This window comes from Heptranchias perlo, unplaced genomic scaffold (assembly GCF_035084215.1).
Source record: "Heptranchias perlo isolate sHepPer1 unplaced genomic scaffold, sHepPer1.hap1 HAP1_SCAFFOLD_194, whole genome shotgun sequence".
Taxonomy (NCBI): Eukaryota; Metazoa; Chordata; class Chondrichthyes; order Hexanchiformes; family Hexanchidae; genus Heptranchias; species Heptranchias perlo.
Window position 1 is genome coordinate 350,129 of NW_027139208.1, and position 16,599 is coordinate 366,727.

General features: G+C 51.0%; 1 protein-coding gene across 1 annotated transcript; it reads left to right on the top strand.

Moving 5' to 3' along the window:
- Nucleotides 1-1,005: 1,005 nt before the first annotated feature.
- Nucleotides 1,006-15,490, top strand: LOC137309957 (E3 ubiquitin/ISG15 ligase TRIM25-like). Its single transcript, XM_067977953.1, has 6 exons — nucleotides 1,006-1,329; nucleotides 5,000-5,200; nucleotides 7,485-7,550; nucleotides 8,804-8,892; nucleotides 12,246-12,403; nucleotides 14,722-15,490. Exons 1-6 carry the CDS (start codon nucleotides 1,006-1,008, stop codon nucleotides 15,243-15,245), a joined length of 1,362 nt encoding a protein of 453 aa, XP_067834054.1. The 3' UTR covers nucleotides 15,246-15,490.
- The last annotated feature ends 1,109 nt before the right edge of the window (nucleotides 15,491-16,599 follow it).

The following is a 16,599-nucleotide window of genomic DNA, read 5'->3' on the forward strand; positions in this document are numbered from 1 at the left end:
ACCAGAACTGGACACAGTACTCGAGGTGGGTCTGACCAGAACTGGACACAGTACTCGAGGTGAGTCTGACCAGAACTGGACACAGTACTCGAGGTGGGTCTGACCAGAACTGGACAGAGTACTCGAGGTGAGTCTGACCAGAACTGGACACAGTACTCGAGGTGCAGTCTGACCAGAACTGGACACAGTACTCGAGGTGGGTCTGACCAGAACTGGACAGAGTACTCGAGGTGGGTCTGACCAGAACTGGACACAGTACTCGAGGTGGGTCTGACCAGAACTGGACACAGTACTCGAGGTGGGTCTGACCAGAACTGGACACAGTACTCGAGGTGGGTCTGACCAGAACTGGACACAGTACTCGAGGTACATTCTGACCAGAACTGGACACAGTACTCGAGGTGCATTCTGACCAGACCCTGTACAGTTTGATCATGACTTCCTCTGACTGTATTCTCCTGTTTTGGATTTATTGTCCAACATTATTTTATCTTTGTTGGTCACAGCTCTGTGTTGTTTGGATATGTTTCGTGTTGGGTTTACTGAGACTTGTAGCCTCTGCTGGTTTGCTTTGTTTGATCTCTCTTTGCCCCTCTGATGAACCTTTCAACTTTTTCTGTATATTTTTCTATTCCTCCCAGAGATCTCCTTCACCTTCCTCTCTGCAGGATTTGTGAAGGTTATTTTTCCCTCTTTATATCAGTTTTAATTTGTTTCTTAAACCATTTTGGGTCTGGTCTGAGCTGATTAGTTTTCGGTTTGTGTTTACTGAGCCCAGTTTGCTGTATTCTGGCTCCAGATTGTAAAATTGTAATCATGTTTTACTGGTTTTGGTTCTGACCTGCTACTGCAGGACTGAAAGGGTTAATCTTCAGACAGAGTGAATCATGAAAGTGAAACTAACATTGTCACTCCCTGCACCGAGTGTTTATAAGAATTTCACTTCCTGCTCTGGTTCCTCAGTCTCTCTTGTGCTGTGTGAAAGCTGCTTCAGGTGCTGCAGGGATGGAGCCTGGAGCTGATTCAGCCCATGTCGTGTGTGATTACTGTGTCGAGAATCCATCCCCAGCTGTGAAGACATGTCTGAAATGTGAAATATCTTTTTGTTCCAGTCATTTAAAACCACATCTGCTGAACAAGGCCTTCAGTGGACACACCCTGATCAAACCTGTGGCTGATCTTACAGACAGGCAGTGCGTTCACCATAAGAAGGTCCTTGAATTCTACTGTGAAGATGATGCAGAGTGTGTGTGTGTTTCCTGTGCAACAACAGGGAAACATAATTCCCACACACTGCTGAGCCTGGTTCAGGCACAAGCTACAATTAAGGTGAGTGACACAATTCCTGATATTAAATGCAGTGAGGGAGAGTTTTTCTGTTAATGACCAACATTAATTAGAACTGATTGCAGACAGTGCTGATTTAGCCCAGTGTTTTCTTGCTGCCCCGGGTCTGGGTTTACGGCTGTTTGTTTTTCATCAGTCAGATTTGCTCCCTTCCCTTTCTCTTCCAGTCTGTCTGAGAGAACAGGGTGGGCTCTGGGAGGGTGTGAGAGTGGCCCAGGGTGACTGCCCCTCACCCACACTCAGCCCCTCCTGGTGAGGGCACTGTAGAGCTCAGTAATTCACTGTGTGGGCACCTGTGAGAACTGGCACTCCATGGCATTGGGCTGTGGAGCAGAGCATGTTGGAGCCCTGTGTAACGCTGGGGTATTCTGCCATCTGACCAGCAGGGAGAGGACCATCACCGGTGGAGGGAGTGAGGGACACCCACGGGGGGTGACTCAGGGGCTGGGGGGAGAAACTGTTTCTCACAACAAGAGGGAATTGGTGTTTGAGAAATGCTGGTGTGACTGAGTCTGTCTCCCTTTCCCCTCGGCTGATTCCTGGAAATGGAGGAGCTGAGTCCGTGTGAAAATGTAGCACACGGTGAGTCAGTGTGAAAAGAAGCCGGTGTGTGTGTGGTTCCTCAGTTTATACAGGGCAGGGAGCGCCTCTTTACTGAGAGTCACAGAAGGGAATATTTCTGCTCAGGGCCCAGACACTGAGAATCCCCCAAACCACTTTCTATCCACACCCAGTGGGGTCACTCCTGGAACGGAATCATTTCCCTTTTACATTCCAGTTTCAATCCCTTTTATTCCTCCTCTGTCAAAACTGCTCACTACTCCAGGATTATCCTGGAATGTAAGATAATTCCCAGCTTCTGTTCTCCACTATCAGCAAGACCCCTCTCTCCTGCCCCTCCACCCTCACCTCCAACAACAAGTGCAAAGAGCTCATGATCTTCTTTATCAGGTGGATTGAGACAATCCGTTCAGCTGCCTCTGCTGCTTCCCTCCCTTCCCATAGCTGACCAAACCAATCTTCTCCCAAGTTTCCCCCCTGTCCTAGCCCTGAACTCACATCTCCATTTTCTCTCCTAACTCCCCTCCTGCAATCTCTGCGCTCATCTTGTCCATGAGACCCACTTTCTGCTCCCTCCACCCAATCCCACTATTCTGCCGACCACCCAACTTCCCTTCCTGGCCCCCATGGTCGCTGATATTATAAATAGTTCCCTCTCCTCTGGTACTGTCCAGCTCCCTTTCAGATCCCCCATCATCACCCCCTCCTCAACAAACATACCTTTGACCCTCTGTCCTCGCAAACTATCGCTCCATCTCCAACCTCCTTTTGCTCTCCAAAGATTTTGAACGTGTTGTCGCCTCCAAAATATGAGCCCATCTTTCCCACAACTCCACGTTTGAACCCCTCCAATCAGATTTCGATCTGTGCCACGGCACTGAAACTGTCCTTATCAAAGTCACAAATGAGATCCTATGTGACTGTGGCCGTTGTGCACAATCCCTCCTCGTCCATCTCGATCTGTCTGCTGCCTTTGACATGGTTGACCAACCATCCTCCTTCAAAGTCTCTCCTCCGTTGTCCAGCTGAGTGGGACTGCCCTCGCCTGGTTCCACTCTCATCTCTCCAGTCGCAGACAGAGAATTTCCTGCAATGGCTTCTATTCCCACTCCCGCACTGTTACCTGTGGAGTCCCCCAAGGATCTATCCTTGGCCCCCTCCTATTTCTCACTTACATGCTGCCCCTTGGCGACATCATTTAGAAAACATAATGTCAGGTACCTCATGTACGCTGACATCACCCAGCTCGACCTCACCACGACCTCTCTCGACCTCTCCACTGCCTTTGATTGGTCACGCTGCTTATCCAACATCCAGTCTGAGATGAGCAGAAATTTCATCCACTGAAACATTAGGAACATCGAAGACATTGTCTGAGACCCCCTCCGTCACAAACTCTGTTCCCTCGTTACTGATTCCATCCCCCTCCCCGGCCACTGTCTCAGGCTGAACCAGACTTACAGCAATCTCACCATCCTATTCGACCCGGAGCTGAGCTTCTGTCCCCATGTCCTCTCCATCACTAAGGCTGGCTACTTCCATCCCCGTAATATCACCCATCTCCGCCCCAGCCTCAGTCCATCTGCTGCTGAAACCCTCATCCATGTGTTACCTGGAGACTCGACTATTCCAATGCTCCCCTGGTCGGCCTCCCATCCTCCACCCTCCGTAAACTTGAGCTCATCCAAAATCTCTCCGCCTCTCCATCTCCCTCTCTCCTCCATTAATTCCCTCCTTAAAACCAATCTCTTTTACCAATCATTTTGTCACCTGTCCGAATGTCCCCTTCTTTGGCTCGGTGTCAATTTTTGTCTGATTACCTTCCTGTGAAGGGCCTTGGGAGGTTTTACTGTGTTAAAAGCACAGTATAAATGCAGGCTGTTGTTATTGTTTTAAACATTTTCCAATCACCTTTACAGGAAGAATTGGAGAGAGAAATCGAGAGTCTTCGGGGAGTCCAGCAGAATTGTTCCAGCAAACAGCGAGACTTGGAGAGATCAGAAGCTGAAATAAAGGTGGGTAAAGTGGGACTGGATTTAGAAAGGGTTTCTCTCCCCGCTGAGTCAATGAGCACATCAGAAACAGGCCTTCCAAACCAGGCTGGTTGTGTTGGGGCCGAGTCACTGATTACACTGAGTTCCCCGTGTGTTTGATGTGAGGGGGAGCTGCTTAACTCTCCCTGCACCTCCCAGGGAATATTATTACATCACTTGGGCACTGGATTTCCTGAAACAGACACAGTCAGAGGCTGGGAGTTGGAGACTTGCCCTGAAGCCTGTGTCAGATGAACATAGAAAGGAAGAGGAAGAAAAGACCATTCGCCCCAGCGAGCCTGCCCCATGCAGACAGGGTTCAATCACACACACCACTGATCCACCCCGAACCATGGACTCACCTGGGAAAGGCAAACAGAAGAGAGAAAAAACACCTGCAGACAATTCAGGACAAACTCTGGGAAATTCCTCCCCAGCTCCCTTTTAAAGGGTGGGAGTGACTCCATACCCCCCACATGTTCAGGGAGTCTGTTCCAGAGATCGAGGACTCTGGGGTCTAACCTAACTCTGTGCCTATGGATTTTATACACAGGCCCTCTAGTCCGACCATCCCGATCCATCTCAAGCACCTCACCCAACGAGTGAGTCCAATAAGCCCTCGATCATTTTAAAAACCTCAATCATGTCCCTCTCGGCCTGCCTTTCTCTGAATCACCCTCCCTCTTGGAGCCGATCTTCAGAACTAAAATCCATCAGACTACGTGTCATTCTGGCCACTGTCCTCTCCAGAGTCTCAATCTCCTTCACCAGGTGTGGGCACCAAAACTGGACCCATCACTCCAGGTGTGGATGGACCAGGTGGCAGTGCCATACACAGTCTAAATACAGTGCTCTTTCTATTAAACTCAAGGCTCAAGGCAACACTCATTAAACTCTGTTTTCTCTCCCAGTAGACCCTCCCCTCAATGCTTATCTATCTTTAACGGGTGATCAAGTAGTGATCGAAACAAACTGTCCCGTCCCTGGAAAGTGCGGTGTGCTCAGGGTAAGAGCTGTGTGGAAGGGCCGTTTGTAATGAGAGTTGGTTTGGGTTTCAGACACGAATCAATGAGCTGAAAGGAAAGCTATCGAAGAGCTTCTCTGAATGGAGGAGACAGCTGGAAGAAGATGAAGAATACGCACTGAAACTGATCGATGAGGAGGGTCTCCGAGCTCTCTCTCAGATTAGAAGCTGTTCTGAAGCATTAAACAAGAGGATGGAACAGATTACATTAATAGATGGAGAAACCCAGAGTCTGGTACAGAGGGACCATCTCTCCTTTATTCAGGTACATCTTCAATATAAACAGGGCCACGTCTGGGGAATGGGGCGTTTCTGTGAGGCTGGTGAGAGGGCTGAATTGTTTGAAGATTGTTGGTGGGGCCCAGAATTGGCGCTGCTCCCTCAGCCCTGCCCTCGGAGTGTTGGCGCTGCCCCCTCAGCCCTGTCCTGGGAGTGTCGGCGCTGCCCCCTCAGCCCTGCCCTGGGAGTGTCGGCGCTGCCCCCTCAGCCCTGCCCTGGGAGTGTCGGCGCTGCCCCCTCAGCCCTGCCCTCGGAGTGTTGGCGCTGCCCCCTCAGCCCTGCCCTCGGAGTGTTGGCGCTGCCCCCTCAGCCCTGCCCTGGGAGTGTTGGCGCTGCCCCTCAGCCCTGCCCTCGGAGTGTTGGCGCTGCCCCCTCAGCCCTGCCCTCGGAGTGTTGGTGCTGCCCCCTCAGCCCTGCCCTCGGAGTGTTGGTGCTGCCCCAGGATGGAGTGCAGTGAAATGTGGGATTATTGCCCATTCCTGTGACTGGCCCCACCTACTGTTATACACTGAACACTTTACTCTCAATCCCAAATTCCCTCTTTGGTTCCATTGGGTGTTGATTTGTTCGTTGACTGATTTGATCTCCTCTCTTTATTCACAGAACTCGAAGCAGCTCCTTTCCAGGTAAGTTCCTCTCAGTCATACAGTACCTGCTGCTGATAGGGAACCTTCCCCTGTATCTGGGAGAAGAGTGAAAGTAGAATCACCGCTTGGAAACCTTCCCAGATAAGGTGCTTTCAAATGGTGGGAATATTGAGTGATGTTTAACTGTGGTTTGAGGGGTTATTGGCTCAGGCAGCCTGTGGGAAATGGGAGATTCCACATGTACACTGACGACCCCCAGCTCTACCTCACCACCACCTCTCTCGACCCCTCCACAGCATCTGATTTGTTACGCTGCTTGTCCGACATCCAGTATTGGATGAGGTGAAACTTCCTCCAATTAAATATTGGGAAGTTCGAAGCCATTGTCTTCGGTCCCCACCACAAACTCCGTTCCCTGGTCACCGACTCCATCCCCCTCCCTGGCCACTGTCTGAGTCTGAACCAGACTGTTCCCAACCTCGGCGTTCTATTTGACCCTGAGCTGAGCCTCCGACCCCATTTCCTCTCCATCACCAAGACCTCCTACTTCCACCCCATAATATCACCTGTCTCAGCATCTGCTGCTGAAACCCTCATCCATGCTATTGTTACCTCTCGACTCGACTTTTCCAATTCTCTCCTGTCCGGCCTCCCATCTTCCACCCGCCATGACCTTCAGCTGATCCAAAACTCTGCTGCCCGTATCTTAACTCGCACCAAGTCCCGTTCACCCATCACCCTCTGCTCACTGACCGACATTGACTCCCGGTCCAGCAACGCCTCAAATTTAAAATTCTCATCCTTGTTTTAAATCCCTCCATGGCCTCGCCCCTCCCTGTCTCTATAACCTCCTCCAGCCCGACAACCCCTGAGAATCATACAATCATAGAATGACAGCAATTGATGGCACAGAAGGAGGCCATTCGGCTCATTGTGTCCGTGCTTGCCAAAATAGAGCAATTTAGCCTAATCCCACTTTCCAGCTCTTGGTCCGTAGCCCTGTAGGTTACGACACTTCAAGTGCATGTCCAAGTACTTTTTAAATGTGATGAGGGTTTCTGCCTCTCCCACCCTTCCAGGCAGTTGTTGTTGTTATTGAGTGACCTGGGCTGTTCCATCGGTGTGTCGAGCTTCTCAGGAACCTGTTAGACAGGAAGTGAGAGAGAGAGAAACCTGCAGTGACCTGTATCTAACCGAGGCTTCCTGAAGGCTCCATGTGTGTCAGTGACAGCTTTATTCCATTGGGTCAGTAAGTGCTGTGTGATTGGCTTGTTCCATCAACCAGCCCATGGAGAAATGAGGAGAGGGGCAGGTCCCAGTGTCAGAGTGACAGTAAAATGTGTTGTGATTGGCTCATTCTATCCACTAACAGAGAAATGAGTCAGTGCTGAGATTTCCCAGTAATGTCACTGTGATTGGACCCTCGGGCCACGATTTTATCTCCGAGGTCCGGGTGGGTTGTGGGCGGGGAGCAAACAAAATCGGGGATTTCAGGAGCGGGAAGGAATCCCTGCTCCAACCCGCTGAAAAACACGTCCGACCCAGAGCCACCTGGGTGCGCGGGGTTCAGGAAGCTGGGACGGGACGATATTTAAACCCACAATTAACGGAGTTAAAGTCCTTGGAATTGTGATTTACATTTTATTGATGTAGGGAAACGATATCAACGCTGCCTCAACGTGTTTCCTGTGCTGTGTGAAGCACGCCATGGAAACGGAGGTGAGTTGCAGCCGGCAGCCATTTGGCCATTGAAATCCCTGTTTGACAGATGGGGATAAAAGGTGAGTTATTGCAGCAGGGCACTCAGTTCTCTCAGACAAACTATTGGCTGGGAGTTCTTTGTGTTCAGACTGAGAATTCTTGGTTCACACTCAGAATTGTTCTGTTTACACATATTTACCTACATTTTGGACCCCCTCAAACTGGTAACATCAGGATGGGGGGCGCGATGGCTGCATTCACCAGTATATCCGAGGAGGGGGCACATCACCATCCTCGCCAGGCACGGCCTGCAGATCCACCACTTGCAGCTCCACAAGACAGAGGTACGTCACAGGGACCCGCACAAGAGCAGAGAGGGGAACAACAGAGGGCCTGACATCGCAGGAGGCACTACCCTCGTGAGAGGGTCTACAGACCGAGGCTGAGCTTCCTGGACCTCTGAGGAGCAGTGCATACGGAGGCTGAGAGTGAGTCACCAGGTGGTCGCAGACATCTGCAGCCTCCTTCATGCAGAGCTGCTCCCGGCTGGGCCTGGTGGCATCGCATTGCTCGTCGCAGTTAAAGTCACCACTGCCCTTAACTCCTTCACTTCCGGATCCTTCCAGGGTGTCACCGGTGACATCATCGGGGTCTCTCATTCGTCTGCCCACAAGTGCATAAGACAGGTCTCCGATGGTTTGTTTTGCAGGGTGTCTCACCACGTCAACTTCCCCATGGACGATCTCAGCCAGACGGAGAGGGCAGTGGGTTTCCACTCACTGTGCTGGCTTCCCACGGGTACAGGGTGCAATCGATTGCACACACGTAGAAATCCGAGCACCTCCACACGAGCCAGGACTGTTCACCAACAGAAAGGGATATCACTCCCTCAACACGCAGCTCGTTTGTGATCACCGGAAATGATTTCTTCACGTGTGCACCAGATTCCCTGGCAGCTGCCACGATTCCTTCATTCTGCGGGAATCCAACATCCCGGCCCTCTTCCACGCACCAAACAGACTTAAGGACTGGCTCCTCGGAGACAAGGGAAACCTCCTGCAGACGTGGCTCATGATACCTGTGAGAAACCCCATCAGCGAGGCACAGAGTCAGTACAACGACAGTCACATCACCACCAGGTCTGTCATTGAACATGCGATGTGATGGGCTTCAGGTGCCTGGGTCGATCTGGGGGAGAGCTTCAATACGCACCAGCGAGAGTGGGGAGAATTATAGTCGTCTGTTGTGTCCTGCACAACATCGCGCAACAGAGAGGATTACCAGTGGATGAGGCCCCAGCCATCAACATTGAGGAGGAGGGGCAGGAGGACGAGGATGAGGACGAGGAGGGTGGCTGCTCGTGAGGCCAAGGAGTCACTGATATTTGACCGATTCTCATGAGGACATCTGCAAAGTGAGGATAGTCCAGTCCTCAGACCACCTGGAACGAGCACCACCAACACCAGCACCCCCGGCCCACACAAAACAGTCCAACAACCACACATACACCCACTGTAAACACACCCACTGGGTGGCATCAAGTCTCACCGTTCATGATGAAGCACATGAAAGGGCCCGATCACAAAAGGGACTCAAGAATGGGCAAGATGTGGCAGTAGTGGTGAGAATGATAATATTTAATGTGAATTTAACAAAAACCAAATATAAATGATAAACCTGACAGTCTGTCAGACACTCTTGTGCAAACCCCCGGTGATCACAAAACCTTCACCTTCCTCTTCCTCCTACTTCTACCTGGTGCATCCCCTGTGGCTGTAACAGAGGTAGTGGCAGGTTGCTCAGATTCATGCCCTGACTGTTAAGATGCTCTCGGCCGACGCTCCCTGGGTTTTGGAGCCCATGAGGGCCCCTCCAAAGACTGCTCCACCTGCACCTGTGCAGGGGCAGACTCGGCCACCTGGAGAGGAGGCAGCATTGTGGGTACCGGTTGAGAGGGGGTCAAAGGGTGAGACATGGGAACGCTTTGAGTGGTGTCCCCACTTCCATGTCCCCTTTTGCCAACATCCCTCTCCTGGGTCAGGGCCACATCACTCCTACCATCCTGCTGACAACAGTTTGGAGGACATGTGCGATGCCTGGTAAGGCCACTTCTAAAGTTTCTGTCTGCCTGTTTAAGGTGGCAGACATTTTGGCAACCAGAGTCCGAAAGCCCATTGTCAGGGCCTGAATGGACTCATTTGTGAGCCGTGCTTGAAGCTCAATGGAGGCTCGCCTTCTCTCCATCGCAGACGTTCCCGCACTTACCTGTGACACTATCTCAGATATTCCCACATGTACCTGTGACACTATCTCAGATATTCCCGCACTTACCTGTGACACTATCTCAGATATTCCAGCACGTACCTGTGACACGATCTCAGATATTCCCACACGTACCTGTGACACTATCTCAGATATTCCCGCACGTACCTGTGACACTATCTCAGATATTCCCGCACGTACCTGTGAAACTATCTCAGATATTCCCACACGTACCTGCGCCACGATCTCAGATATTCCAGCACGTACCTGTGACTCTATCTCAGATATTCCAGCACGTACCTGTGACACTGTCTCAGATATTCCCACACGTACCTGTGAGACTATCTCAGATATTCCAGCACGTACCTGTGACACTATCTCAGATATTCCAGCACGTACCTGTGACACGATCTCAGATATTCCCACACATACCTGCGCCACCATCTCAGATATTCCAGCACGTACCTGTCACACTATCTCAGAGATTCCCTCCTGTATCTGTGCCACCATTCCACTAATGCAGGAGTTGGACTCCTCCATCCTCTCCGCTATTGTGGAGAGTGTGCGTGGCACCTGTTCCAGAACCTCGTAAATGTGCTGCTGTCCCTCGATCATTCTCTTTTTAAAGGATGGTCCCCGGAGTTCAGCATCTGCGTCCAGCTGAGCAGAGCCTGGAGAGGAGTGCTCCCACCGACACGGACTCTCCACAGCTGCCTCTGCCACCAGTGCCTGCTCGTGTTCACTTGTGTGTGGTGACTCACCAGGTGCCAACCCAACGAACTCACTACTAGGACCATCGAGGTGTGAGTATCTGTGCTGGTGGATGGCTCACTAAGATGTGACGGTGCACCCTCAGAGGCCGGGTGCTCCTCTGAGGAATCGCCCTCTGCCATCACTTCGGTCGCTGAAGTGCCTGTGAGAGAACAGAAGGCAATATTAAGCATCATCACAGATGTGTCATGTTGCGATGAGCATACTGAGGTGTTCAACATGCCAATCATTGTTAACATCAATTCATGTTGTGTGTGATGAATGTTAAAGTTGTGTCACCAGATGTTTGTGGGGTGCCAGTCTCGCCGTCCCCGATGGACAGGTACTCGAGGGTGCGTCTGATCTGCAGGGCCTCCTCCTCCACCTCTGTGAGGACCACTATGAGTTGTGGCCCCCCCTCCAGTCCTCACCCTCTCCCGTGTATTTTGAGCTCTTCTCCCACGAGGGGAGAAAGTACAGACGTGTGAGTGAGTGAGGGTGAAGTGGTCAGCCAATGAATGCATTGCTTTGGGTGAGACTGACCGTGAAAGAGGTGCATCAGAGGGTGAGTATCAGACAGAGACATCACATTGGATGAGGATTGGGGTGAGTGGTAGTGGTGGGGGGACTAATGGGGAGGTGAGGAAGTGCTGAGGAAGTGAAGGTAAGTAGAGGATGAGCCTTAAGTGGGTGTGAGGAGTGATGTGATGGCAGTGCAGAGTGAGAGGGGGTGAGGGTGGGGGAGTGATGTGCACCACGGATTGCAGGAGAATCAGGAAGTGTACTCACTTTTGCTGACCTGGTTAGGTCATTGAAACGCTTCCTGAACTGCACCCAAGTGCGGGAGATGTTGCTCCTGCTGGTCACCTCCTCAGCCACCTCGAGCCAGGCCTTCTTGGTGGCAGAGGCAGGCCACTTCCTCCTGTCCGCCGGGTAAAATATTTCCCTCCTCCTCCTCTCCCCGGCCAGCAGCACCTCAAGTGAGGAGTCACTAAATCGTGGAGCTGCCTTGTCCCTCTGCTGCTCCATTCTGCCTGGTTGTTCCTTTGTGCAGCAAAAGTCATTGCATCAATGGCCCTTTAAATACGGACACTCCAACTGACAGCAGGTCATGTGGGTGCGCAGTCCGCCCGCTGCGCAGCTTTCAGACGGCAAACCCACAACCAACGTTAAGGGCCATCAATTAAGTCGCGATCGTGTGGGGAAAGGTGGGGATTAATTTTTTGGTTTTCCCGCGGGCCCCTTGACCCCCCGCTGCCATCCCACAGGCAGATTAAAATCATGGCCTCAGTGAGGGAATCCCACCGATCCCAGGTCCCTGGGAGGCTGTTCCTTCTCCTCTCCTCACTTCACATGATTGTAGAGTGTGATCCTGCAGAGAGGGGGGAGCACAGACTGGAGACCCTCGGGATAATAATAATTATTAATAATGGAAAGATGAGGGCTCCAGTACAGAGAAACTGGACTGAACACAGACGGCTTTGAAAATCACAAACTGAGCTGAAGTGGCAGCAAACCAGGATCCCACTGCACGTGTGGAGATCAGTGTGAATGCAGGGAGACTGCAAATCCCGGGATTCTGCCATTTTCAGGATGGGTTGCTGCGGGGTCTCAGTACGAGCATTAGAAGGGGTGCAGGTTGTTGCACTGATCACTCGTTCCCCTTTGGGTTTCTGATCTGAAATGTCCCCACTGAGAAAAACATTCTCTCCTCTTTCATTCCAGAGTGACTGAGACTCAGAGAGTCACAGACCCAGATGTTCCAGCGCTCACCCTGAACCTGTCCAATATATCTCAACTTATCCAGAAGAGGCTGAATGGATCGGAAAAGTATCACTCAGACATATTGGGAATCATTGGTAAGAACGTGCAGCTTTTCTCCAATATCAGGGACTGAGAGCAGGTCGGGTTAGTTGTGTTCAGACAGCTGGGAATATCCAAAATAATTCAGGAACTAACAAAGACACAGACACACACGCCCTGTCACAGAGACTCACACAGACACACACGCCCTTTCACAGAGACTCACACAGACACACACGCCCTGTCACAGAGACTCACACAGACACACACGCCCCGTCACAGAGACTCACACAGACACACACGCCCCGTCACAGAGACTCACGCAGACACACACGCCCCGTCACAGAGACTCACACAGACACATACGCCCTGTCACAGAGACTCACACAGACACACACGCCCTGTCACAGAGACTCACACAGACACACACGCCCCGTCACAGAGACTCACACAGACACACACGCCCCGTCACAGAGACTCACACAGACACACACGCCCCGTCACAGAGACTCACACAGACACACACGCCCCGTCACAGAGACTCACACAGACACACACGCCCCGTCACAGAGACTCACACAGACACACACGCCCCGTCACAGAGACTCACACAGACACACACGCCCTGTCACAGAGACTCACACAGACACACACGCCCTGTCACAGAGACTCACACAGACACACACGCCCTGTCACAGAGACTCACACAGACACACACGCCCCGTCACAGAGACTCACACAGACACACACGCCCTGTCACAGAGACTCCCACAGACACACACGCCCTGTCACAGAGACTCACACAGACACACACGCCCTGTCACAGAGACTCACACAGACACACACGCCCTGTCACAGAGACTCACACAGACACACACACAGACACAGAAAGTTATCAACACAATCAATAAATACACAAACATGGACAGATACTGGGATCACGGGAAGAGCGGGAATATCGCAAGGTCTGTTTATAATCTTACACAAGGATCACGGGGGCAGTGATTCATTTCTGTTCAACTCTTTGTTTTTCTCTGGTGTTTCTTCAGTCAGGGTTTAGCTCAGAGGATTCGAGGGTCGAGTTCCTGCACCTCTTTCCTCTCCACAACTCGGAATTGGTCCGAGTCTCAGACTCAGGGCTGGAGGGGGGTCCTGGGGAACTCACAGTGAACAGGGACTAACCGAAGGGACATAAGATTCATCCGAATTCTCAGGTGAATCCGCGGTACTGTTTGTAAACTGATGGAGGCTCTAATCAAGCTGTGGGCAGGATGGGACAGTAACAGGAGGGAGAGAGCCCAGGGCACACTCCTGTATTCAGGATGGGACAGTAACAGGAGGGAGAGAGCCCAGGGCACACTCCTGTATTCAGGATGGGACAGTAACAGGAGGGAGAGAGCCCAGGGCACACTCCTGTATTCAGGATGGGACAGTAACAGGAGGGAGAGAGCCCAGGGCACACTCCTGTATTCAGGATGGGACAGTAACAGGAGGGAGAGAGCCCAGGGCACACTCCTGTATTCAGGATGGAACATTAACAGGAGGGAGAGAGCCCAGGGCACACTCCTGTATTCAGGATGGGACAGTAACAGGAGGGAGAGAGCCCAGGGCACACTCCTGTATTCAGGATGGGACAGTAACAGGAGGGAGAGAGCCCAGGGCACACTCCTGTATTCAGGATGGGACAGTAACAGGAGGGAGAGAGCCCAGGGCACACTCCTGTATTCAGGATGGAACAGTAACAGGAGGGAGAGAGCCCAGGGCACACTCCTGTATTCAGGATGGGACAGTAACAGGAGGGAGAGAGCCCAGGGCACACTCCTGTATTCAGGATGGGACAGTAACAGGAGGGAGAGAGCCCAGGGCACACTCCTGTATTCAGGATGGAACAGTAACAGGAGGGAGAGAGCCCAGGGCACACTCCTGTATTCAGGATGGAACAGTAACAGGAGGGAGAGAGCCCAGGGCACACTCCTGTATTCAGGATGGAACAGTAACAGGAGGGAGAGAGCCCAGGGCTGAGATTGTGGGGCTGGAACTGTGAGTCTGTGGGATGTGTTGTGTGCCGGTGAATCCCCTCCATTGTGTCTGGGAGAACGTGAGCACAGTGCCAGGGGCTTGTGTGATTAAACTGACTGTGACCGTGTGTCTCCACTGCAGTGTTTGCACTGAGTGTGCAGCACTGGGACCCACACACTGCTATTTAACAGGGATTCTGATTGAAGGCCATTGATTTAACATGGGATGAATCCAGTCTAAGAGGTAATATGGGGCTGACACTGTCTGGGAAATACTGACTCTCCCACCCTGCAGCTGTCAATCATTGATCTGAGTGGAATAATCCTGTCTGACCAATCTCTTCCCTCCTCTCTAGGGCAAAGGTCACCGATGAGCCTGGATCCAAAGACAGTAAACTGGAACTTGGTTCTGTCTGATGATCTGAGATCAGTAACATGGACTGAACGGGAACAGCCCTACCCACCTCACCCAGAGAGGTTTAAAGACTGTCCCCAAGTCCTCTGCTCCCAGAGTTTCTCCTCAGGATCCCATTCCTGGGATGTGGAGACTAATGGGAATCTCTGGGGAATAGGGATTGTGTGTGGGAGTGTAGAGAGGGAGGGGAACAGGTCTGATCTTGGGGACAACAGTAAATCCTGGTGTTTATATTTTTATGATAATTATTTTCTCACAGCCGCTCACAATTGCCAGTTCACTGACCTCCCACTGACCCCGTCTAACATCAGGATCCGAGTTCAGTTGGACTACGAGGCCGGGACTCTGTCATTTCACCGGGTCACTGACTCACTGAGACATTTACACACATTTCAAACCACATTCACTGAACCCGTGTTTCCAGCATTTTATTGTGGGAACAAATCCCTAAAACTGTTAAATTAATCTGAGAATTGGATGACATCACTTCCTGTTTCTGGATCCTGAGGTGACATCACTCCTGGGTCTGCCCCCCTTCTGATGATGTCACTTCCAGTTCTGCCCCCTTCTGATGATGTCACTTCCAGGTCTGCCCCCCATTCTGATGATGTCACTTCCAGGTCTGCCCACCTTCTGAAGATGTCACTTCCTGGTCTGCCCCGTTCTGATGATGTCACTTCCAGGTCTGCCCCCCTTCCGATGATATCACTTCCAGGTCTGCCCCCCCCCTTCTGATGATGTCATTTCCAGGTGTGACACTCTTGTGTTCCAATTGATTGTTTTCTTCAGTTGTATAATTTTACTTTAGTTCCATAATTGTCATGGGATTAATCTCAGTCATGAATCGTAGTAACGGCCGGTGTGACTGTATTAATCTCAGTAATGAATCGTAGTAACGGCAGGTGTGACTGTATTAATCTCAGTAATGAATCATAGTAACGGCCGATGTGACTGTATTAATCTCAGTAATGAATCGTAGTAACGGCAGGTGTGACTGTATTAATCTCAGTAATGAATCGTAGTAACGGCCGATGTAACTGTATTAATCTCAGTAATGAATCGTAGTAACGGCAGGTGTGACTGTATTAATCTCAGTAATGAATCGTAGTAACGGCAGGTGTGACTGTATTAATCTCAGTAATGAATCGTAGTAACGGCAGGTGTGACTGTATTAATCTCAGTAATGGATCGTAGTAACGGCAGGTGTGACTGTATTAATCTCAGTAATGAATCGTAGTAACGGCAGGTGTGACTGTATTAATCTCAGTAATGAATCGTAGTAACGGCAGGTGTGACTGTATTAATCTCAGTAATGGATCGTAGTAACGGCCGGTGTGACTGTATTAATCTCAGTAATGGATCGTAGTAACGGCGGGTGTGACTGTATTAATCTCAGTAATGGATCGTAGTAACGGCCGGTGTGACTGTATTAATCTCAGTAATGAATCGTAGTAACGGCCGGTGTGACTGTATTAATATCAGTCATGAATCGTAGTAACGGCAGGTGTGACTGTATTAATCTCAGTAATGGATCGTAGTAACGGCCGGTGTGACTGTATTAATCTCAGTAATGGATCGTAGTAACGGCGGGTGTGACTGTATTAATCTCAGTAATGGATCGTAGTAACGGCGGGTGTGACTGTATTAATCTCAGGAATGGATCGTAGTAACGGCCGGTGTGACTGTATTAATCTCAGTAATGAATCGTAGTAACGGCCGGTGTGACTGTATTAATCTCAGTAATGGATCGTAGTAACGGCCGGTGTGACTGTATTAATCTCAGTAATGGATCGTAGTAACGGCCGGTGTGACTGTATTA